Source organism: Pseudorasbora parva, chromosome 16 (genome assembly GCF_024679245.1).
Source record: "Pseudorasbora parva isolate DD20220531a chromosome 16, ASM2467924v1, whole genome shotgun sequence".
Taxonomy (NCBI): Eukaryota; Metazoa; Chordata; class Actinopteri; order Cypriniformes; family Gobionidae; genus Pseudorasbora; species Pseudorasbora parva.
The window spans coordinates 3043640-3069463 of NC_090187.1; the positions used below are offsets into that span (position 1 = coordinate 3043640).

Here is a 25824-nt window from a genome sequence, read left to right on the forward strand (position 1 = left end):
CATGTTGTCACTTCTTGCATCTCTCCATAATTGTCAGACTCTGGTTTGAACATAAAAGGCTGAACAGTTTCATTGCCTGTCTGCATGAGGTTATCAGAGCTGCTAACATGAGCTCTTAAAGCTCCGCCCCATGAGCAGCAGCTCATTTGCATTTAAAGAGACACAAAAACGGCACGTTTTTGATCATCCTCAAAAAGTGACAATTTTAACATGCTATAATAAATGATCACACACAATCTGGGGACATCGGAGACTTATTTTACTTTTTTATTACTTATAATTTACAAATGACTGACTATATACTGACAGACTGGGAAGAGAAGAGCTGCAACAATGGAGAATATGGGGAAAATAATCCACATTCAAGCAGGAAAAGGCTTTTTCAAAGGGCCTCTTTAATTTCCATCTGGAGGAAGATTATTTTTGGGCCCTAAATATGTCTGACATAATTGAAATCCCATTGTTGTCATTCTTAGGCAGTTTCTCTCCTGCTCCTCACGTGCTTTGCTTGAGACGGTTTGTAACCAGCTTATCTCTGCGTGGTCCTAATATGCCCAGTGTTTATATGAATCCAGCTCATAAGTCCTTTTATAGGCCAATCCGCCCACATCACACAGCCAAGCCGATTAAAAGGGTTCACTTCGCTCCTAATGTACTTCGGTGGATTGCACTGACCAGCGGAATATCAGCTTTCACTCACTGTGGCTCATGTTACCAGCCAACAATGTAGTGGAGGATTTGAGTTTTCCCCGGAAACTTCCTCTGATCCTCCTTTGTTGATAGTACTCGACTGTGTTCACTTTAAACACGGCCTGAACTGGACTGGCATGAGTGAACATTACTCACACACACCAAATCTGAATAGGCTGCCAAATGTTTATGGTGGAGTTTTAGGTCAAAGTTCTTGGATTCAGTTAAGTTTCCACTTACGTCACCGAGTAGTGACACAATCAGCGATTTACAAGTGTGGTTAATGCTATGAATAAATCTGATAAGGGACAATACGAGTGATTTACATCTGCGGTTGTGCTGGTGTGTGGATGAAGAAATGTCTGGGTCATGTTAACAAAAAAATGTATAATAATATATGTATAATGAATTACTACGGAAGAGGATTAGGGCCAAGCAAAAAAAAAAAAAAAAGCATCTCAAGATTAAAGTAATTATAATGCGAGATTAAACTCGTTAAATTTCGAGAAAAAAAGTCGAGAAACATCTCGAGAATAAACTCATTAAATATCGAGAATAAAGTCGTTCTGATTTGAGAAAAAACTTTTTATATTTCGAGAAAAAAAGTCGTAATAAAATCTTGAGAATAACGCATTCGATCAGTGCTCATAGCATACTGATAGAGGACATGGCAGAGTTGGATCACTTAGTCAAGCTATATTTCAGACTTTCTTTCAGTAACAAAGAAACACTATCAACTTTAGCTAATTATGACAAAATTATATTAAAGGGGGGGTGAAATGCTGTTTCATGCATACTGATCTTTTTACACTGTTAAAGACTTGGAATCCCATACTAAACATAGACAAAGTTTCAAAAGTTAAGGTGGACGTTTGATGGGAGTATTTCTTTGTCAAAAATACTACTTCCGGTCAGTCATAAGTTTCGGCAAGTTTTTTGAGATCATGCGTCCCCTTTGACGTTAATGGGGGCGGAATTTCCTTGTATGGGCCTTACGGACAATTCTACCGGAAGCGCGAGAGAGAGAGAGAGGGAGAGAGCGAAAGCAACAGGCTACGCCCATCAACGCGCTGGCTTGTAGGCTGCGCTGCACAGGTGATGTGCACATAACAATGACATCAAAAAGTGCGTTTTTGGTTGCCAGACCAAGACAGTCCTGCACAGATTCCCCAAAAACCCAGCGGTAAGGCAACAGTGGATGTAATTTGCTTTTCCGGATCAGCAACTGAGTTGCGCGAATGTTTATATCTGTTCGCTGCATTTCGGTGCCGACTGTTTCATAAACAAGGCCCAGCTCGACGCCGGATTTTCCGATCGCCTAATGCTGAAGGATGGAGCAGTCCCAACGATAAAGGTCCCAACGTTAGAACCGCGGGCGGTGAGTGAGACTGCTTCAAATGTCTGTGTTTTTGCCTATGCTCACACAAAGAGTGGGGAGATATGTTGAACTAAATAAGCGCGCTTCTTCATTCAAATGCGCTACTATTCCGTGTCTTTCTATGTAAACACTAACTTAACCTGCCGTGCAAAACCAGTCCGCTTACTGTCTACACAAACCACGCGTAAACACACAAACACACGTGCACAACTGCACTTCCCACATGTACACCTTCAAAGACAAAAATACGACGATATAATTCAAGTATAAATATGTAAATAACACAAGCCGCTAAGCATATTATATAGTTAGTGTATAACTTGTACCACATAGAGACGTCCTGCTCTAGTCGTTTTTGCTGCTGCTCCTGTTCAACTGCAGCCTCTGGGTCTGATTCCGGATCATAGATGTATGGCTGTATCTGATTAAAAGCCATATTTTTATTTTGAATAAAGTTTTTTCCCGCTGTTAGGGATGACACAGCTTTACGACGCACTCGACTCAACACAATAGCAGCGGCGCGCACACGTCATTATTTAGCTCCGCTCACACGATACGCCCCCACCCGCTCGGCTTTTTTCGGAAAGACTCGGAACAGCGCATCTTTCTTATATAATTATAAAAAAAATAAAGACTTTTCGGAGATATGCAGGATGCAATGCTACTCTATAGGTACTCAAGATTGACATGACACTGACTGAAACTGAGTGTTTCACCCCCCCTTTAATGTCCTCTATCAGTATGCTATGCAATGAGCACTGATCGAATGCGTTATTCTCAAGATTTTATTTCGACTTTTTTTCTCGAAGCACAATGACTATTCTCAATATTTAATGAGTTTATTCTCAAGATTTTATTTCGACTTTTTTCTCGAAATATAACGAGTTTAATCTCACATTATAATGACTTTGATCTCGAGATGCTTTTTTTTTTTTTTTTTTTGCTTGGCCCTAATCCTCTTCCGTAAATATCAGACACATGCTACCATGAAAAAAACCATTAGCATTAGAAAATACTGCCACGATGAAACGTAAATGTACATAATATTTTTTTCCTACATTTTCCTGGGAAAAAGTATCAACAAAATTATGAAGCAGCGCAGAATTTACAATTTAAAAATTAACACTACTACTAAACTAAAGCTTAATAATCATAAATGTTTCTTGACCAGCAAATCATAGAAGGATTTTCATGATACACTGAAGACTGGAGCAATGATGATAAATTCAGCTCTGATCACAGAAATAAAGTAAGTAAAACAAGAAAGTAAAGTTTATTGGGGCAAATGTTTTTATGGTGGCTTGACAAAGCCTTGTTTGAAAGTGTTATAAGCTTCCTAGACTGTTTTATCACATTGTTAGCATGTTTTAGCATGTTTATAGCGTGTTCTAGCTCATTGTATTTGTATCATTGCATCGTTTTCAGCATTATTTTGATTGCATGTTCGTGTTTTGGCATGTTTTAACGTTACCATTATTTAACACATTGCTAGCATTATTCTATAATTTTAGCATGTTCTTAACATGTTTATCACATTGCTGTATCACACTATGTTATATTTTTTACATATTTCTAGCATGAATTAGCCTGTTGCTGGCATTTTTAGCTCATTGTTAGCATGGTAACGATAGCATGTTGTTAGCAGGGTTTAACTCATTACCATTACTTAACAATTTGATAGCATTATCGTAACATGTTTTTGTGCTTTGCTAGTATCATTCTAGCATTTTAACACGTTCTTAGCATGTTTTAACACATTGCTACAATGATCTAATATAATTTAGCATTTTGCTAGCATGTTTAAACACATTGCTAGCATTTTATAACATGTTGCTAACATTATCCTAGCCTGGTTTAGCACACATTGCTAACATTAAGATATTTAACATAATACCAGCATGAATTTTGTTTGCATTATCCTATCATTTTAAGCATGTTTAACACATTGCTAGCATTTTTTTTTACATATTGCTATGAATTTGCCTATTGCAGGCATGTTAAGCGCAATGTTGGCATGGTTTTGCTAGCAGGTTTCTAGAATTGTATATCATGTGGCTAGCATGTTTAACACATTGAGATTATTTTACATTTGGCTAGCATGATCCTAGCATGTTTTTGCACTTTGCTATCATTATCCTGTAATTTTAACATGTTAATCACATTGCTAGAATCACCCTATTTTGTTGTGGCATTTTGTTAGCATGTTTAAAGACACTGTTAACATGTCGGTGGCATTTTCCTAGCCTGATTTAACATATTGCTAAGATTTGTTCAACCTATTGAGCATGATTGTTAGCATGTTTTAAACATGGCTAGATTGTTATAGCATGCTAGCATTATCCATAGACAGTAAAAGAAATGGACGGAGCGTTCCCATTGACGTCTACGGCGAAAGAATGAAGTCAACCTAGGGGCACTCACTTCCTGATGGCTGAGCGAACTGCGCAGGCTCAGACTGAGCTTGACGACGTAGATGTGACGTGAGCCTCCTGTCTGACAGCTGTGAGTCTTCTAGTAGACGTGGAAAGCGAAATCTGAATCACGTTGTTTAAATATTTTCTCCCGTTGCTTTTAGCTCACTATGGGCTTCTCCCCATTCTTCTCCCTTGACTTTATCAGACTAGTCTCCAGGACATGTCTCCACGTCCCCCCGACTGTCTCATAGACAGTAAAAGATTGCCTGCGAGCGTCTCCTCAGGTCTATACGGTAATTTCTCAACTGTGCGACAGGGTCGCGTTGGTTATGACGCAATCATTAGCCTATTTTTACAAAAACAGCTTCTGCGGGGCGATAGTGTAAGATACAAGGTAATGGAGCCTTTTATACATTGTCGTGTTTCTTTAGTAATAAACAATGGACAAATGGAGTCTTTAAACGTCTCAGATGTAAAGTTATTCACTGTCAAAGTGACTCAAAAATGAATGGGAGTCAATGGGATGCTAACAGCAGGTGATGGCTTGGTTAGCAATGGCCGCCCCTAGGGGTGGAACGCTTTCCGAGCGCTAGATTACCCCCTTGGCATTATCCTAGCCTGTTTTTGACACATTTCTAACATGTATATAATATACTACATAATATGTTGTCAGTATGCTTTTAATGTCTAGAATGTTGCTAGCATGGAAATAATAGGTTATATAACTGATGAATTGTACAGTATAACTAATGCTTTTAACTGTGTATTTTATCAAATACTTATTTTTTTTTTTAAGTTTGCAAACTTTTGAAAGGGTTTGTATAATATAATAGGCTATATAATGTATTGTTTTTTAAGTATAGTTTCATGTTTTGAAAATGTGGCCATTTCTGCACAGTTTCTGTGTTTATACATAATGTTATATTGACCTGGTTGAGTTTTAGTGTGTGGCTCTTATGCCTGGTAGTGTCAGCGGTCTGTCAGATTAGCCTACCTCTCTCACCATGACACTGCAGGAGGAGAAGAACACACTGGTACATCCTGATCTCACTCACACATACACACACACACACACACACACACAAACACTCAGCGGTCCCGGTTCATCCACACTGGCACGCGTCTGGAAACAGAAAGAGAGCTGAAGTGCATCGCTATGGAAAGCGATCATGGCGTGCGTGTGTGTGTGTGTGTGTTGTCGTGTTCTGTTTGTGTGTGTTGTGTTGTGTGTGTGTGTGTGTGTGTGTGTGTGTGTGTGTGTGTGTGTGTGTGTGTGTGTGTGAGAGAGAGAGAGAGAGAGAGAGAGAGAGAGAGAGAGAGAGAGAGAGAGAGAGAGAGAGAGAGAGAGAGAGAGATGTTCGCCGAAACGAATCGTCACGAATTGTTGCTGAGGAGGCCGTTCCTGGATTAAGGCCTGTGGGGAACGAGACAGGTGTTACTCGCCGGCCTAGACGGTAATCCTCTCACCTGCCCGAGATGGATAGCAGGCTTGCGCTGGGTCAGAAATGGGTCAGTGTTCCGTAACACTGCGAAACAGGGTCATCACCTCACAGCTGAACGCCGGTGCTGAAGCGTATAATCATCCTCAGCAAACAATATGAGTTATGCAAAGGCATAAAGATCACGGTCCGAGGTGTTTTGGAGGAAAGGACAAAAAAAAAAATGGTGATTGTAAAAGCTGTAGTCATTATGTAATGGATAACGTGCAGCTGGCCAGGGCTTGTTTATTCTGCGATAATAACCATCTATCATGCTACTTAATAAATACATAAGACAGACAGAATAAGAGCTATATGCATAGTATAACTGAGATACTGTTACAGGTTAATATTTTAGATTTCGAGCATTTTTGTATCCATTGTATTTAAGTTTTAGTTATTTTAACAGGCTATATAAACGTAAGCTATTAAAATGAAAAAATGTTCCTTGACAACTAGAAAAAATTGGTTACACTTTATTTTAGTAATATTCATTAAAGTAATATTCAACATTAAAATAAACTCATACTCACCCACACAACTCATCCTAGTTGTATATGACTTTCTTCTTACTGATGAACACGATCAGATTTTAATCAAATATTATCCTGGCTCTTCCAAGCTTTATGAATGGGCAGTGCATGGGGGTTGAGATTTTGAAGCACAAAAAAAGTGCATCTATCCATTATAAAAGTGCATCCATTCATTATAAAAGAGCATCCATTCATTATAAAAGTTCTCCATACGACTCTAGTGGATTAATAAAGGCCTTCTGAAGCAAAGCTATGGGTTTGTGTCAGAAAAATATCCATATAACTTTATTAACTATAATTACTAGCCTAGTAATTATAGTTTTCCTGCTAGTAAGATGGCTTGCTCCAATGAGAAACCCCTGGCGTGATCTATGATGAAGGATGTCGGAGTAGCGTAGGCTTTGGCGCTTCTCACAGTTCAAACAAATACTGGGCAACAAACTCAAGCCTCCCACATTTCTCTTTAAAAATTCTTGACCACTGTTTTGTTTTGCTCTATCCTCCGCACTTCCGTGTTCGTCAATATGCCATGTGTCAGGTCAGAGCTCACTCTTTTGCCATAAATCGATATGTACGGCCAGCTATTTATGTTACATTTTACATTTACATTTTACATTTATGCATTCAGCAGACGCTTTTATCCAAAGCGACTTACAACTCAGGAGAACAGGGAGCGATCCGTCAAGAAGAGGCAACGAAACACAAAAAGTGCCCTAAATACCAAGATTTGTACACTGCTCAGAGTAGCAAAGACCAAAAAGGAAAGAAGAAAGGAGAAATAGAGGGGGAAAGAGTTTTTATTTTATTTTTATTTTTTTAGGATAAGATTAAGTGCTCATGGAAGAGATGAGTGTTTACCTGTCTTTTGAATGAAGCGAGTGATTCTGTCGTGCGTATGGAGGACGGAAGATCGTTCCACCAACCAGGAACAATGAAAGAAAAAGTTCTAGAGAGGGATTTCATGGCTCTCTGTGATGGTACCACAAGCCTCCTCTCGTTAGCTGAGCGAAGGCTTCTGGTGGGTGTGTAGACTCGTAGGAGTGAGTCGAAGTATGCGGTGCTGAGCTTGTGGAAGATCCATAAGCAAGAGTCAGGGCTTTGAATTTGATCCGGGCAGCGAGTGATAGCCAATGCAGAGAGATGAAGAGAGGTGTGACATGAGCCCTTTTGGGCTCATTGAATACAAGACGTACAAGACATGTTGTTTTAAGTTAAATTATAAAGTTATAATTTTTTCTTGCAAAATAATATTGTTCTTACACAAACACACGGCTTCGCTTCAGAAGGCCTTTATTAACCCCATGGAGCACGTTTATGATGGATGGATGCTCTCGATGGGATTTACTCCCGTTATAAAGATATTTTTTTATTTAACTCTGATCGTGTTCGTCTGAAAGAAGAAAGTCATATACAACTAGGATGGCTTGAGGGTGAGTAAATTATAACTTATTTTTATTTTTGGGTGAACTATCCTCGTAGTTTGTGATGTAAGAAAATTAGCGATTTAAAAACGCATTTTGGTTCACTGCAGTTTTAAGGAGAAAATACTCAATAGTGTTGACGTATGAATCTGCACATGGTTGTTTGAAACCATATTAAAAAGACCAAATAGACACATAAACAACATTAAAAACTTAATTGTTACCACAGGGGGACTTTAAATATATGTTCTTACTACCTACAGGAAAAATGGGCAAGCGTAAGGATTTGAGTGAGTCTGTGACAAGGGCCAGATTGTGACGGCTAGACGACTGGGTCAGAGCATCTCCAAAACTGCAGCTCTTGTGGGCTGTTCCCGGTCTGCAGTGGTCAGTATCTATCAAAAGTGCTCCAAGGAAGGAACAGTGGAGAACCGGCCACAGGGTCATGGGCGGCCAAGGCTCATTGATGCCCGTGGGGAGCGAAGGCTGGCCCGTGTGGTCCGATCAAACAGACGAGCTACTGGAGCTCAAACTGCTCCAGAAGTTAATGCTGGTTCTGATAGAAAGCTGTCAGAATACACAGAGCAGCTCAGTTTGTTGCGTATAGGGCGGCATAGCCGCTGACCAATCAGGGTGCCCATGCTGACCAACAGTGGCACGTGAGCATCAGAACTGGACCACTGAGCAATGAAAGAAAGTGGCCTGGTCTGAGGAATAACACGCTCAGAAAAGCTGTCAATCATGAGGCCCCGCCCACTGTTTTTTATATCATTAAGTAAAACTTATTATAAAACCAAAAACTTAAACTTATATCAGCGTGATGAAAACTACTACTAGACTAGTAGAACTACTAGAAAAAATCTGTTTGTAGAGTAATTGATTGTTTGTCTCATGTCCCATTAGATTCCATGGAGAGGGTGGGGTTTATGAGCTAAACTGGGACCAGCCACCAGGGGGCGATCGAAACGCTTTGGCTTCGCTTTTCAGGCTTGTGCGGCACACTTGGTTTCAACACATTATGCTAGCATGATTCTAGCATGCTTTAGTAGTTTGCTGGCATTTTTAGCCCATTGCTAGCATTATCACAGCATTATTTCTAGGTTTCTAATCAAACACTGATCTAGTGAGTCTGCACTGAATGTCAGATGCTGGAGGACACGGTCGTCAGCTTGTATACTAACTGCTGATAGTATAATTTGTACATTATAGTAGTGACACTCCTAGAATATGTACACGATTTCTTCATAATGAAGTATTGCATCACAGTGACAGTAGGTCAGTGGAGTGCATCTGAACACTGACGCTCAGCACTTTTACAGCATCATGGCTGCAGATCTGTAATCGCCACAAATCCTGACCTACTGACTGAAGTAACACACACTCTGCACTCAAACACACATCAACATCTGCAGAAATATCATACACTTGACAGTCACAGGCGGTCGTTTGGATTTACCAATGACAGATCGATTGACTTTCAGCTAAAGTTTCACTAATAATGCACAATACTTCAACAGTATTAATACTAGTTTTGATTAGTTTTCATGTTAATTTTAGTTTATTTTAGTAATTTTATTGTTAATATAATTATTTTAATATTTTGTATTAAATTGAGGTAGTTTTAGTTTTTATTTATTTCCAGTTAATAATTTTAACTTCAAATTTTAACTTATATTTATATATTTAAAGCTTATATTTCAGCTGTAGAATTGTTTTTAATCGTTTTAATGATAATAACCCTGAACATTAGTACTGCAAACTAACATAAACAATGAACAGCTATATTTTTATTAACTAACATTAAAACATATTAATAAAAGATGTAAAAAATAGATTGCTTATTGTTAGTTCATGCGAGCTGATGCTTTAACTAATGCTAATTGTAAATCATAAACCAGTTCTCTCTTCCTCAAAACCAACTTTACCATGTAAAAAATTTGGTCACACTTTATTTGGTATTTTACAGTGTCCTTGTTACATGTAGTTACTGTATTAATAACTATAAATTAAGCACAATTACACGCAACTAACACTAAACCAAACCCTAACCCTATTGTAAAGACATGTAGTTAATCAATATGACTCAGCCCTTAAATATATAATTACAATCTAACACTGAGACCTTAAAATTAAGTGTAACCCGTTATTTTGTGTTAGAGTGTTATTATGCATTTAAGCACAGAGTAATATTAATTAACATGTATCGAGTTAGAGTTAGGATATGGATTAATTGCATCTAATTATGCATAATTCATAGTTATAGTGACTGCATGTAACGTGTAACTAAAATAATTTGTTACTTAACTAAAAGGTTTTAGTGTCGAAGCTGAATTAGCATGTTGACTCTCTTAGACTTTACACTGACATGCACTGAAATCAATCAATAATCAGGCGGCGTCTGATTGGACGAAACCCTCAGGGATCCTGTAATTCCAGTCCAGAGGGCTCAAATTGGCGGCTGTTTTGAGGGTCAACAGTGGAAACAAGGAAATGAAGCAGACTTGATGTTACGGGAGTGGTTTGTTGGTGTTCGCAGCCAACTGCAGTCAGGAATGTCTTTATATGTGTTTACATACAACAGTGCGTAAAAGAACATCTGAAAACTAGTAGCCTAAAAATGATGAAAATGTGCAATCACTGCTTTGATGATTGTATCTAAATATCCCTCCACAGCTTTAGAAGTCATTCTGTAAATGTTGTTTCACAAAAGACTGGCCTCGATCGAGTGATTTGCAGTTGGCCTGCTTGTCGTTTTTGAGGATTTGACCTGTCAGTTATGAGAACCCATCAATAGGGTTTTAATCAGCATGCATCTGGATTAGACAGCCTGACTCCGCCCATCCAGAGCATCACTTAAATAAACCTGCTCAGTCTCCCTCCGTCTTCATCCCGTTCAGCTCTCGCTCGCGGACGCTTCAAACACTGAATCCCTGGGGAAATATAGTTATGGACCTGAAGGAGTTTTGCCTGAGTGAGAACTTCCAGTTTCTAAACCGGCACGAGTAAGTGTAGCACCATCGTGGTTTTCAAACCGTCTCTTTTTATACCAGCTGCACTGTGGAAAACGTTTCACTGTTATCATTGCTTACGTTCATTACCTTCACAGCATTTATGTTTCATTTACATTTTTATTTTAATAATATTCATAGAGTTTTAAAAAGTGAAATTAACTTGTGCATGTTGTAACTTTTGCAACTCTTTAATCTAACTTTAAAATGGGCTGAAATGTTTGCTGTGTGTAATATAATGGACTGTTTGAACTTTGCATGTCATTACAAATATGTAAATGATGTTTTATTTGTCATTAGGTATCTTTTATATTAGGTATCTTATTTGTCATTAGCTAATCACTATGCAATGCTCATGAAAATCATTTCCTATGAAATGTATCTCAACTTTACACTGGTGTGATAATGTTTGTAAGCCGTGCAATAATTAATTTCTAATGCTTTTGCACTGGCTGGAATTTGTCCTTAAAGCATGTTTTGACATATTTTAGAGTTTTGCTGTAATATTTCATAGCCTAATAACTTTAAATTCAGAAAAGTCAGTCATAAATATCTTGTGTGTGTCATCATGTGACAAGATAAGTGTGTCATTATAATTAATGACTAATAAAATATGTAGGTTACACTTTATTTGGTAACACTTTAATTTACTGTCATACGCATTACTGTAGTAATAACTATAAATAATGCATATTACATGCAATTAACTCAGATCATAACTCTATAGTAAGCACAAGTAGTTAATTAATATTACTCAGTACTTAAATGTATAATTACACTGCAACAGTGACACCTTCAAATAAAGTGTGTCCTTGTTACACTGCAATTAAAAGTATAGAGTAAAATTAATTAACAACATGTGCTTTCAATAGGGTTCAGGCTAGTTGCATGAAATTACGCATAATTTACTGTCATTAGTAACTAGCCTACATGTAACGTGTAACAAGTACACTGTAAAATAAAGTGTTACCAGTATTGTATACATTGTTTGCATCTCAATTCAGTATAAATGTACGGTTATACTTTATTTAAAGATGTCTTACAGCGTAATTATACATTTAAGTACTAAGTAATATTAATTAACACGCACTTAGGAATTAAGAACAGGTTTGGTTGCATGTAAGTATGCATACTTTGTGTATGTGTAACAAGTACACTATAAAATAAAGTGTTACCGGTATTTTATGCATCTTTAGCATCTTAGTTCAGTATAACTGTAGGGCTACACTTTATTCTAAGATGTCGTATAGTGTAATTATACATTAAGTACTACGTAATAATAATTAACATTCACTTAGGGATAGGTTTAGGGTTAGTTGCATGTAATTATGCATACTTTATAGTAATGTAACGTCTGTAACAAATGCACTGTAAAATAAAGTGTTACCAAATGTATTTAGAAACTAACACTTTAAGGGGTTAATTCACCCATTATTTAGAAACTAACACTTTAAGGGGTTAATTCACCCAAAAATTTAAATTATGTCATTAATGACTCATCCTAATGTCGTTCCACACCCATAAGACCTTCATTCATCTTCAGACACAGTTTAAGATATTTTATATTTAGACCAACAGCTTTTCAGTTCCTCCAATGAAAGTGTATGCACACTATACTGTCCATGTGAAGAAAGAGAATAAAAACATCATCAAAGTAGTCCATATGAGACATCAGTGGGTTCATTAGAATCTCTTATAGCATTGAAAATACATTTGGGTCCAAAAATAACAAAAACTACGACTTTATTTAGCATTGTCTTCTCTTCCGTGTTTGTTTTAAATCTGCAAATAAAGATTCAAACGGTCATGAATCAGCGTATTGATTCAGAATTCGTATCACAATGTCACGTGATTTCAGCAGTTTGACACGCGATCCGAATCAATACGCTGAATTTATTTTATTTATTTTTTTGTGGATTGAAAACAAACACGGAAGACAATGCTGAATAAAGTCGTAGTTTTTGTTATTTTTGGATCAAAATGTATTTGTAAGAGATTAACCATCTGATGTAACATATGGACTACTTTGATTATGTTTTTATTGCCTTTCTGGACATGGACAGTATAGTGTGCATACCCTTTCATTGGAGGAACAGAAGGTCTCGGACTAAATAAATATCTTTAACTGTGTCTGAAGATGAATGGAGGTCTTACGGGTGTGGAACGACATTAGGATGATCCATTAATGACATAATTTTTATTTTTGGGTGAACTAACCCTTTAAACTCACTCCATCCTTCTCAGCCTTTTGGATCCGTCCACCTCCGATGACCCACCGTCCCCGACCGATGCGCAGGTTAAAGCCGACCCGCTGAGCCCCTCGTTCGGCCTGGACAGCAGCGCGACCCCGTTCAGCCCCGGTAGCACGTCGGACAGCAGCGGGTACAGCGTGTTCTCCCGAAACCCGTCTCTGAACCCGGACTCCCCGGTCAGCTCCAGCTCCATCTCGAGCAGCAGCGCCCCGGTTGCTCTCTTCCACCCGGTCGGCCACACGGACTGCGACTACATCCCATCGCTGAACCCCGGGCCCAAGCGTCTGTGCCTGGTGTGCGGAGACTTCGCGTCCGGCTATCACTACGGCGTCGCGTCCTGTGAGGCGTGCAAGGCCTTCTTCAAAAGAACCATTCAAGGTAAGCACAAAAACATGATTATTACTATAAGGCTTACATGAGCATGCATAATGCTAATTATTGACTTATAATGAAAATTAGTGTGTGAGAGAGGGGCTTATGCTGTTATCGAATGCAATGATCAATATCACACGAGCTAACTGACATTGATTTGTGTGTGAAGACTCAGTGTGCGGTTAATCAAAGCACCTCTTCATCAATACAATTGACAGGGTTTGGATTATTTAGGATGGGGTAACACTTATTTTACAGCGTCCTTATGTAGTTAGTAGTAAAGTACGCACCTGCAATCAAACCAATCCTAACCTCAAACCTATAAGTACATGCAATTAATTAATATTACTCAGTAGGCCAACTTCAATGCATAATTAGACTGTAACACGGACACCTTAAAATAAAGGGCTACACTTAATTTGGTAACACTTTATTTTACAATGCCATGTAGCATACTTATAGGCCTACATAGTAGTAACAGCTAATTATGCATAATTACATGCAACTTAACCAAAAATAGTTAATTATTATTACTCAGTAGACTTCTTAAATGTATAATTACACCGTTACACAGATTGCTTAAAATAAAGAGTTACACTTAATTTTAAGGCGTCTTTGTAACCGTATAATTACATATTTAAGTTCTGAGTAATATTAATCAGCTACGGTTAGGATTAGGGTTTTGGTTGAGGGTTATTTAAATATAACTATGCATAATATACTGTTACTACTATAGCAAGTAAATGTAACATATGTAACAATGACACTGTAAAATAAAGTGGTATCATATATTACAGTGATGAGGTGTTTGATGAACTGTAAAGCTGAGATAGAACTGTTGCCAATTTTTATTGGCATTAATAATTAAAGATTGTATTTTTATAAAGTATTTAAAAATGGTCTATTATATGAATTTTGTATGAATAGAATAATGGCAAGGATAATATAACCTAAAATTAGATTTCTTGCATAATGGTGCAAATTCACAATATATGCATTACATTTAATCTGGCTGTGATGTGTTGTATCATATAATAGAATATGTCAAAATAAATATAACAATATAATAATAATAATAATAATAATAACTGTGTCCCATGACTCACATTATAAATGACTCAAAATTACAGTCTTTCAGGCAGAGCAGTGTTTACTCCTGATCACAGATCGTTAGCTGCATAAAGACACCTGTCCACCCCATAAAATCAGTAAGAATCCAACTACTAACATGGCCAAGACCAAAGAGCTGTCCAAAGACACTAGAGACAAAATTGTAAACCTCCACAAGGCTGGAAAGGGCTATGGGGAAATTGTCAAACAGCTTGGTGAAAAAGGTCCACTGTTGGAGCAATCATTAGAAAATGGAAGAAGCTAAACATGACTGTCAATCTCCCTCAGACTGGGGCTCCATGCAAGATCTCACCTTGTGGGTTCTCAATGATCCTAAGAAAGGCTGGTTAATGACCTGAAAAGAGCTGGGACCACCGTTTCCAAGGTTACTGTTGGTAATACACTAAGACGTCATGCCACGGAAGGTTCCCCTTCTTAAACTAGCACATGTCCAGGCCTATCTTAAGTTTGCCAATGACCATTTGGATGATCCAGAAGAGTCATGGGAGAAAGTTGTGTGGTCAGATGAGACCAAAATAGAACTTTTTGGTCATTATTCCACTAAACGTATTTGGAGGAAGAAGAATGATGAGTAGCATCCCAAGATCACCATCACTACTGTGAAGCATGGGGGTGGTAGCATCATCCTTTGGGGCTGTTTTTCTGCACATGGGACAGGGCGACTGCACTGTATTAAGGAGAGGATGACCGGGGCCATGTATTGCGAGATTTTGGGGAACAACCTCCTTTCCTCAGTTAGAGCATTGAAGATGGGTCGAGGCTGGGTCTTCCAACATGTCAATGACCCGAAGCACAGTCAGGATAACCAAGGAGTGGCTCTGTAAGAAGCATATTTCAGCCAGTCATAGCCAGTCTCCTGAGCTAAACCCAATAGAGAATCTTTGGAGGGAGCTCAAACTCTGTGTTTCTTAGCGACAGGCCAGAAACCTGACTGATCTAGAGAAGATCTCTGTGGAGGAGTGGGCAAAAAATCCCTCCTGCAGTGTGTGCAAACCTGGTGAAAAACTACAGGAAACGTTTGACCTCTGTAATTGCAAACAAAGGCTACTGTACCAAATATTAACATTGATATTTTCAGGTGTTCAAATACTTATTTGCAGCTGTATCATACGAATGAATAGAAAAAATATTTTTGGATTTTTTTTATTTAGATTATGTCTCTCACAGTGGACATGCACCTACGATGACAATTTCAGACTCCTCCATGATTTCCAAGTGGAAGAACGTGCAAAATAGCAGGGTGTTCAAATACTTATTTTCCTCACTGTATATAGATAGGCTTCTGACAGAAGCATTTTTATTGGCTTTGGCCTTGGGCAGACCAAGCACAAGTGTAAGCAGTGTGTGTTAACATATCAATATATTGATGAAGTGTTCAATCACATAATGGATGCTCTAATGACAGAGTCTTGTTCAGCGTTGTGTTTTACAGAACTCTATTGATCACGGCTAACTGTGGAAATGGGGGGAAAAAATGCAGGATTTGCTTCTCTGGCATTAATGGGTGTTGAACAGTCGTCAATACACTCGCCTCTGGGAAAGCACAAACTTTCTACCTCTTGCTATGATTATTAAATTATGAGGCGGTGCAAATCAATAGTTGAACTCTGTCTGGACTGTCTATGGATTTCTGTGTGAAAGCTCAGCTTGTGAAGCGTGGAACATTATGTTTGATTAAACAAATATGGTAGATATATCTCACTTAGCTCTCTGTTGTGCATATAACTGAGGGAGTTATATGAACGACTTGTCCGGACGAGAAGCAGTTTTCTCTAGAACTAGCATGTGCCTTGGCAGAAGTTGGGATCTTCTCTGCCTATTTTAATTTTAAAAAAGTGTATAAGTAGGCTAAGCACATTGTAAATAGAGTGTGATGTGTTGGTGTTTCAGGAAACATTGAGTACAGTTGTCCTGTGGTGAATGACTGCGAGATCACCAAGAGACGGAGGAAGTCATGCCAAGCCTGCCGTTTCCAGAAGTGCCTGCGTGCCGGCATGATGAGAGAGGGTGAGTTCCTGTCAGATCAGAGATCGGACTCAAGCTCAAACAATGCTATGACTTTTTTTTCATCTTTAGATGTTTGCTTTGCATGGGTAATGCCCATAATACTGTATGCTGCACTTGTGGAAAAGCTTCTATTTTTGTTTTAATATTTAATGCAATGTTTCAACATATCAGAAGCAAAACTATTTCTAGTGAAAATTGCACGTGCTTATATGGTAACATTTTACATTAAGGCTCCATTAGTTAACCTTAAAGGGTTAGTTCACCCAAATATGTAAATTCTGTCATTAATTCCTCATGTGGTTGGCCAGCCGTCAGACCTCCGCTCATCTTCAGACTCAGATGAAGATATTAGTGTTGAAATCCGATGGCTCAGAAAGGCCTTCATTGACACCAATGTCATTTCCTCTCTCAAGACCCATAAAGGCACTAAAGACGTCGCTACAAAGCCCATCTCACTACAGCGGCTCTACAATCATTTATGAAGACACGAGAATAGTTTTAGTGCGCAAAAACCCTCTAAATAGTGACTTATATAGTGATGGCCGATTGAAAAACACTGCTTCCTAAAGTATTTATTTTTTACAGTATAACAGTATTTATTAATTATTTACATTGGTAAATAAAAACAGCTGTTAGATCATATTAGCTCAAGTCCATTATTATGGACTTATTATTATATTAACAGATACAGAAATGTTTAAGTTAACGTTATCCAAGATAAATAAATGCTTTAAAAGTATTTTTCATTGTTAGTTCATGTTAACTAATGGAACCTTATTATAATTATAAAGAATATTGAAATTGAACACAATCTTAAATAAGTATTCTTCATTTTTGTTTTGCATTTTATTCCCGATTTAAAGTAGATTTTCACTCCCAGATTATAATGTTTCCATCCATCTATTTATATGCACATTTTGGAATGTTGCATTAAAATAAAATGAAAAAGCTGGATACGTAAATTCAAAAAAAAAATGCTCATAAAAGCGTATGCGCTCAATTGAGGCGCACAAACACATTCACTGAATAAATCACTCCAGGCAAAACTAAAAACTCACCTGACTGCCTCAGCAAAGACTGTGATTGGATAACTGGACTAACCAGAGGACCAATCGCATCGCAGTTGGTTCGGGTGGCTCTGAAACGCCCGAGTCAAAGTCTGTCATCAGAAGAATTTGGCTTATTCATGTATAATGTGGGAAAAAGAGCCACAGTTCAATTTCATTAACATTGCTGATATTTGGCACTGTTTTGGCACCCAGGAAGTGAAGGTTTTGTTCTCTTGAACACATAGGCAATATATTTAAATGAACAACTTTGGATGGAAAATGTATTCAGACACCTTCAACATGTTCTCACATTATCACAGTTTAATCGCTATAGTTTAGAAAATGATAATAAAATATGACAAGAATTCAGAACAAACTTATCTTGATAATGTCAGAAAACTAATGGGATGTAATGGATTACAATTAACCAATCAGCTGTTAGATTTAAGTCCACTATTAGATAATACCAATTTAGCTCAACCAATGAGCAGCAATGCTTCATTTAGTTCAGTCTGTGGTGTCAAAGGTCGCATTAGCAATTAAAGAGAAAACACTTCAACAAAACATGCTCAGGTCAAAGTGTCTGAATCATTTTTACTGGTAGTCACTGTATGAAGATTGTGTGGGTATAATACGTCACAGTTTACTTTATTTTGCTCTCCTCACAGAAATGAACTCGAGTGTCCTCACACACTAGTGAAACATTATATCTGCTGTCTGAATCATATTTGCTTAGACTGTCTAAAGTTGTCTTGACAAGTGTAATAAACACAAGCAGAAGTGTTTCTTCAGCTAAAGTAACATGCTGGTTCCCTGTACCTGTTCAGGTGTGCGCATGGACCGCGTGAGAGGAGGCCGGCAGAAGTACAAGCGGCGGGCGGAGTCAGCGCTCTCTCTCTTCACCAAAACACCATACGCTCATCCAAGCAAACCAATCAGTGAGTCGCACCACATACGGATGAGCCTAAATCTTTAATATGAACAAAAACACAGAATGACCTGTGGTCAGTGGATTATGTATGGTTGAGGATTTACCCTGATTAAGCGTTTAAAGGTGGGGTAAGTGCTATCTGGTAACCGTTGTTCTTATTTCAAATCACCAAAACAAACACGCCCCTACCCCCAAAAAGGGTCACGGCCCTATTTTGATAGCTCCGCCCCACACACATGTAACCCAGACGACGACTATGGCAGAATCTGTGAGTTACTATATTCAATGAAAATGTAATTATCCATCACAAAAACACAAACCGTTCTCATTAAAGGGGTGGTAAAACACATTCTTTCGAAGGCTTGATTGTGTTTGCGGGGTGCACTGTAACGTGTTCATGCTTCGTTTTTAAAAAATTGCATTCTTTTTCATGCATTTTTCCTTTATTGTACACTGCTCTGTCTCTCCTTGTAAAAACAGTCTGATGGTTTTCTGATTCTATGAAGCCAGTCCCTCAAAAATACGCAGTGGGCTCAGATTGGTTAGCTGGCCCAGCTGTGTTGGAATTCGCTAACCGCCTAGCACACTCCAGCCTACTCTACTCCACAGCAATAAAAAATGGCCTCGCCCCCCTTATTTAATATTCTCAGAGGAGGGGTTTATGTAAATATTGAACCCACTGATGTCAGCGAGTCTGGAGGAAAAGGCTGTAGTCCCAACTGACCGATTGCTGTAGTCCTTAGCAATTGATTTGTTTAAAAGCAAATATCTCCCTTTGCTTTAAACTTTGAGCGCTGTAACTTTGCAGATGTTGTTTATGCTCAAACAGCAACATTACACACTAGCTAAAGTTAGAAAAGTGAAATAGTGTTTTACCACCCCTTTAACAACTCGATAGTCTAACTAACGACATATTACAATCATGAAAAGATTAGAGTTATAGCGATCACAAAAACACACGCAAACCGTTCTCATGAACAACTGGATAGAAAATGAGCCAACAGTCCAATTAATGAACATATTACAATTATGACAAGATCACAAAAACACAAACCGTTCTCATGAACAACTCGATAGAACACAAGCACGATAGTCCAGCTAACGACATATTATAATTATGACCGGATAAGGGTTTTATAGATCATGAAAAGAGTAAACAAACCTATATTAGGAGTACAGTATCTTACTTGTCGGAGACATTGTGTGAGCTGATGCTTGAAGCACACAGTGAGGAGATGTAGACGCTCCATACGGTGTGGAAATGAACGGTCTTTATCATCGCTGAAGTGAGACACAATACGATCGCAAATGGACTAACAAGTGAACATGACACACGACAGTCAAGCAGCATATATTAGTTCTCGGCTAATGTCCATCATGTGTTTTGAATAATGACGTGCACAGAACGAGAGCGAGTGCCCTTCTCACCATCAATATTAGACACGCCCCTTACCTGACGATTGGCTACAAGTTTGTTATTGCACTCGGCCCGAGTCCGTTTTGTGAAACGGTTTTAAAATAACACTTACCCCACCTTTAACTTCATCAGTAAAGCATCATCTTTTCCTTTCCAGGAAACAAAGTGATCTCTCAGCTGCTGGTGTCCGAACCGGCCCCTCTGCGAGCCACTCCAGACCCCGCGACCCCTGACAGTGACCTTAAAACACTGCTGACCTTATGTGACCTTTTAAACAGGGAGCTCCTGGTTATGATTGGCTGGGCCAAACACATTCCAGGTACACAGCCGGAGATATTTTGAGGTTTTTGTGTATGCATTAAAACACAGCTCTCTGACATTGGCTCTGGTTCTGCAGGTTTCACAGGGCTCTCTCTGGTGGATCAGATGGCTTTGCTCCAGAGCGGCTGGATGGAGACACTGGTGCTGAATGTGGTGTGGAGATCTCAGGGCTCGGCCGACGAGCTGCAGTTTGCAGAGAACCTGCGTCTGAACGAGAGCCAGAGCCGGGCCGCTGGCCTGCAGGATCTCTACACGGCCCTCAGGCATCTCAGCTCCAAATACCAGCAGATGGGCCTGAACCTGGAGGAGATGCTCACACTCAAAGCCATGACTCTGGCCAACTCAGGTACACACAACCAATCATGATCCCAGAGTCAAGAGTACAGTCAGATTAAGCAGTCAGAATCATAAGTATTTATAAATGTTATACATACATACAATATAATATGGTATACAATCATATTATGCTAACATTTATATATACTGTATGTATGTATATATATATAAAATCATTATAATATAGCTTTATTTTACGAAACTAATTTCAAGCACTAAAGCAAAGTCTTCATACCTTATAATCGTTTATATAACCTTTTTTGTCTAAACTTATATACAAACATAAATTAATTGTGTGGTAAGTTATTGATGCGGCTTAAGAAGTGTTCAGGCATTGCTTAAACTCTCTCTCTATATCTGGATCATATGATTCTACTTCATTTAAGCTCACTGGCCAAGAAAAAAACAATCAATGTGAACCCAGCATTCAGAGCTCAGATCAATAAACCATTAGCCATGTCTCCAGCTCTGACCACAGGGCAGTTTGGAGTCAGACAACACTGGGGAAACTATTGTTTTTGCTCATGACACAGAAAAATCTGAAGAGCTTGGCCAAACAGACGTGCTCGGCTAGTCCATTAAGAAACAACAATGGGAGTCGCCGCGGTTTTAAGTCAAAACAACAGAGCATTTAACACATTTTTGTTGAAATCTGATGGCTCAGAAAGGCCTTCATTGACACCAATGTCATTTCCACTCTCAAGACCCATAAAGGCACTAAAGACGTCGTTACAAAGCCCATCTCACTACAGCGGCTCGACAATCATTTTACGAGGAGAGGAGAATAGTTTTAGTGCGCAAAAAACTCTAAATAACGACTTATATAGTGATGGGCCAATTTCAATACAAAGCTTTGAACCGTTATGAATCAGTGAATCGATTCATGATTGGGATCGCCAAAGTCACGTGATTTCAGCAATTTGGTGGTTTGACACATTGATCTTAAAATAAATGGCTCTTAAATGGTTAGTTCACCCAAAAATGAAAATGTAATTAACTCCTCACCCTAATGTCGTTCCACACCCGTAAGACCTCCGTTCATCTTCACACACAGTTTAAGATATTTTATATTTAGTCCGAGAGCGTATCTAAGTGTATGCACACTATACTGTCCATGTCCAGAAAGGGAATAAAAACATCATCACAGTAGTCCATATGAGACATCAGTGGGTTAATTAGAGTCTCTTGAAGCATCAAAAATACATTTGGGTCCAAAAATAACAAAAACTACGACTTTATTCAGCATTGGCTTCTCTTCCGGGTTTGTTTTCAAACCTCAAATAAAGATTCAAACGGTTATGAATCAGTGTATTTATTCATGATTCGGATCGCCAACGTCACGTGATTTCAGCAGTTTGACACGCGATCCGAATCATGAATCAATACGCTGATTCATAACCGTTTGAATCTTTATTTGTGGATTGGAAACAAACGCGGAAGAGAAGCCAATGCTGAATAAAGTCGTAGTTTTTGTTATTTTTGGACCCAAATGTATTTTGGATGCTTCAAGAGACTCTAATTAACCCACTGATGTCTCATATGGACTACTCTGATGATGTTTTTATTCCCTTTCTGGACATGGACAGTATAGTGTGCATACACTTAGATACGCTCTCGGACTAAATATAAAATATCTTAAACTGTGTGTGAAGATGAACGGAGGTCTTACGGGTGTGGAGCGACATTAGGGGGAGGAGTTAATGACAAATTTCATTTTTGGGTGAACTAACCCTTTAACACTCAATCGGGTGTGGTGTGTGACCTTACCGATTGTCTCCTTCCAGACGCAGAGAACGTGGAGAGCGCAGAGGCCGTGCAGCGTTTCCAGGACGCGCTCCACGAGGCCCTGCAGGAGTACGAGAGCGGCCAGCGGCCCTACGAGCCCCATCGGGCCGGCCGGCTCCTCATGACCCTGCCGCTGCTGAGACAGACGGCCCACCGCGCCGCACGCTGCTTCAGCCGGCTGCACACCGAGGGACACGTGCCCATGCACAAACTCTTCCTGGAGATGCTGGATGCCAAGATATAAACTCAGACAGTGTGGACCAATCCTCTCAGAAACTGAAGCCTCCACGCCTCGATCGCCCCCCGGTGGCCGCTCCCAGTATAGCCGCACCTGCGTGTTTTCTAATGGACGCGAGGCAAACTAAACAATCAAATTACACTTCAAAAAATGTTTTCCCCAAAGTTAGTCATTGTAGGCAGTTATTATCAAGATGATTTCATTTCAAGTGTTCGTTTTTTAAATAAGTTTAGTTTTAGTTTATAAAAACAGGGTGTGTGACGTCATGATTGACAGCTGAGATCGACGGCTTCTCTGAGTGAAGTCGTCACTGAGGCACTAATGGACTTTTTTCGGGGTTCTTGGGAGCAGACTTGAGCTTTAGCTTTAATTTCTACATTTCCATAACGAGCGGGCTTTTGATATCGCAGCTGTACTTCCTGCTCTACTGCGCAGACTCCAGTGTCATGACAAATCCTGTCCGCCTGTGAAATCGTGTCCGCTTATAGTACGCAACTTGGTAGCGGTTTCAAATGCCTGATCAAAAGCTGTCAGCGCTGTGATTGGATCTTTAGTCTGAAAGCTTCAACTCCATCGTCCATATTTTTTTTACGGTCTGTGATCCAGACTGAGAGGATGTTATCCACATGGAGGTCAGGGTAACGTCCAAAAGGCAGCTCTTCGGAGTTTGGCAGCTAAACTGCACTTGATGACGAGAGGTCAATACCCCTCTCTCTCACTGAAGCACAATCTTTAACTATTTCATATGAAATTCATGGAGATTATCATTTTATAAGGTGTTGGCGATAGTTTTTAGATGATGCAATAATTGCGTTTTTTTTAGCATTTTACGAATTTTCAATTGTTTTTTATTGTGTACTTTTTTCAGTCTAGACTTGGGAATTTGGTTAATTTCTATAAAAAATTGTTCATCATACACCGCCATTCAAACACTTTTAATGTTTCAGAAGAAGTATTTTATGCTCACCGAGGCTGGATTTATTTGATTAAAAATACAACAAAATCTGTAATATTGTGAAATATTATTAAAATGTATAATAACGGTTTTCCATTTGAATATATGGTTAAAATTTGATTTATTTCTGTGATCAAAGCTGGATTTTCAACATGATCAGTGTCACATGATCTTTCGGAAATCATTCAAACATGATGATTTGCTGCTCAAGAAACATTTATGATTATTATCAGTTGGGTAAAACATGTTTTTTTATGATTTTTTGATTAATAGAAAGTTCAAAAGAACAGTATTTATATTAAATAGAATCTTTTGATCTTATATAATCTTACATTATAAATGCATTTACTGTAACTTTTGATCAATTTAATGCATTCTTGCAGAATAAATGTATTAATTTCTTTAACCCCCCACAAAAAAATGACCTCCATTATTGACCCAAAACTATTGGAACAGTGTAGCAGTGTAGTACAATGTTGCAAAAGCTTTCTGTTTCAGATAAATACTGTTTTTTTAACTTCCTTTTTATCATGAAAAACATGTTTTACACAACTGATAATAATCATAAATGTCTCTTGAGCCGCAAATCATCATATTAGAATAATTTCTGAAGGTTCCTGTGACACTAGCCGCGTTTCCATTACCGTTTCCGTGACTTGAAATTACGGCCAATGGAAACGTGTCAATTTCGCAAAAAACATCACATAAAAGTTTTTAACGCTCGCATGAGGTGGTTTTTCAGGCAATTTATTTGCACGTACAGGTCACCTGGCATACGTAAAAGTCGATCATTCTTTACAGATGACACGGTGTGTTTGGACAGAAGACAAGACCTTTATTAAACTCATAAAAGACAATATTATTACAGGAATACTGGATTCTAGAAAACAAAGAAATGCCACAAATGATCATGAAGACCTTGAAGCAGATATGAGGGAGAAACACACACACACACACACACACCTCAAACTCAAGTATTAAGGGCTTTACTTGGGATTAATGCTTAGATAACACCCATGTCTCCTTGCATTCAAAATAATGGATATACATAAACCTACCAACATACGTGGCAGAATTTTTGTAATGATTTATCACGAGGAAAAAAAAAGTTTCGTCTCATAACATCGGTTAAAGGAAACGACAATAGTTTTTATCGACATTTATAAATAATCACAAACATTTTGTGCAAATCTGTAATGGAAACACGGCGACTGGAGTATGATGATAAATTCAGCTTTGATCACAGGAATAAAATACACTTTACTGCATATTCACATAGAGAAGTGATTTCACATTGGAATAATTTGTCACAATATTACAGTTTATATATATATATATATATATAAAAATGCAGCCTCGGTGACCATAATATAAACATGAATAATCTTCCGGCTCAAAAGCGTCTGAACGGCAGTGTGAACTCTCACAGTAGTCTGCAGTGCGTCGTCAAGCTACGAAGCCTTTCTATTTATTGCCTAATTTATTACAAGTATCATCTGCTGTTATTTATAATGAAAATAAATTATTTTTTGCCAATTTTCAAGTGTTTTTGTCTTACTGATATCAATAACTGAATGAATGCATTTACATACCAAAAAGTTTATTCAGGGTTCTAGGAGGAATACAGTAAAAAAAAGTTATAACTTATCAAATGGTTCATGTTCAACACATTAAGATTCGCTGCGTTCACACATTGAACAAAAATATTGTTGGTTTAACTTAAAAAGTAAGCAATCTGGATGCCTTAAAATTGAGTTTATTGAAATTAAAAATTTGAGTTGATACAATAAAGGAAATTGGTTAAATTAATAGAAACTCAAAATATTATTGTATCTGAACCAAAGAAAACATGATAAATCATGAAAATAGCACATTTTGGCATGTTTCACTGCATCATCACAAATAAAACACTCAGTTACCCTGTTAGTTATGCTTCTTTAAAAAATGTAATATTTGAATAAAGGTTGTTGATTGTCAAAAATGTTTATTGTATTAAGTCAAATTTTTAATTTCAATGAACTCAAAATTAAGGCTCCCCGGTTACTTATTTTTTTAAATATTTTTTTTACAGTGCAGCGTCTGGGTGTCATTACAATCATCACCAAACC

The 25824-nt window shown here is 38.3% G+C and overlaps 1 protein-coding gene and 1 long non-coding RNA gene across 3 annotated transcripts in view; one reads left to right on the plus strand and one right to left on the minus strand.

The window, feature by feature from the left end:
- The window catches only part of LOC137043387 (uncharacterized), a 27647-nt gene extending 14355 nt beyond the window's left edge, over positions 1-13292 (minus strand). The window contains exon 1 of one of the 2 annotated variants that reach the window (XR_010898463.1): positions 13153-13292. This is a non-coding gene — a long non-coding RNA (uncharacterized lncRNA). Of the gene's footprint in view, positions 1-13139 lie in introns of both variants that reach the window. The other variant, XR_010898462.1, reaches the window with a different exon arrangement.
- On the plus strand, positions 10357-25356 carry esrrd (estrogen-related receptor delta). The gene is made up of 7 exons (XM_067419652.1): positions 10357-10916; positions 13167-13552; positions 16568-16684; positions 18561-18671; positions 20239-20400; positions 20479-20748; positions 22523-25356. Exons 1-7 carry the CDS (start codon positions 10861-10863, stop codon positions 22765-22767), a joined length of 1347 nt encoding a protein of 448 aa, XP_067275753.1. The 5' UTR covers positions 10357-10860; the 3' UTR covers positions 22768-25356.
- The last annotated feature ends 468 nt before the right edge of the window (positions 25357-25824 follow it).

Bases quoted from the DNA above. Each gene is read 5' to 3' on its own strand.
- esrrd (XM_067419652.1), top strand. From the start codon at position 10,861: ATGGACCTGAAGGAGTTTTGCCTGAGTGAGAACTTCCAGTTTCTAAAC. The intron at 10,917-13,166 runs GTAAGTGTAGCA...CATCCTTCTCAG, and splicing joins CAGTTTCTAAACCGGCACGA to CCTTTTGGATCCGTCCACCT. The intron at 18,672-20,238 runs GTGAGTCGCACC...TTTCCTTTCCAG, and splicing joins TCATCCAAGCAAACCAATCA to GAAACAAAGTGATCTCTCAG.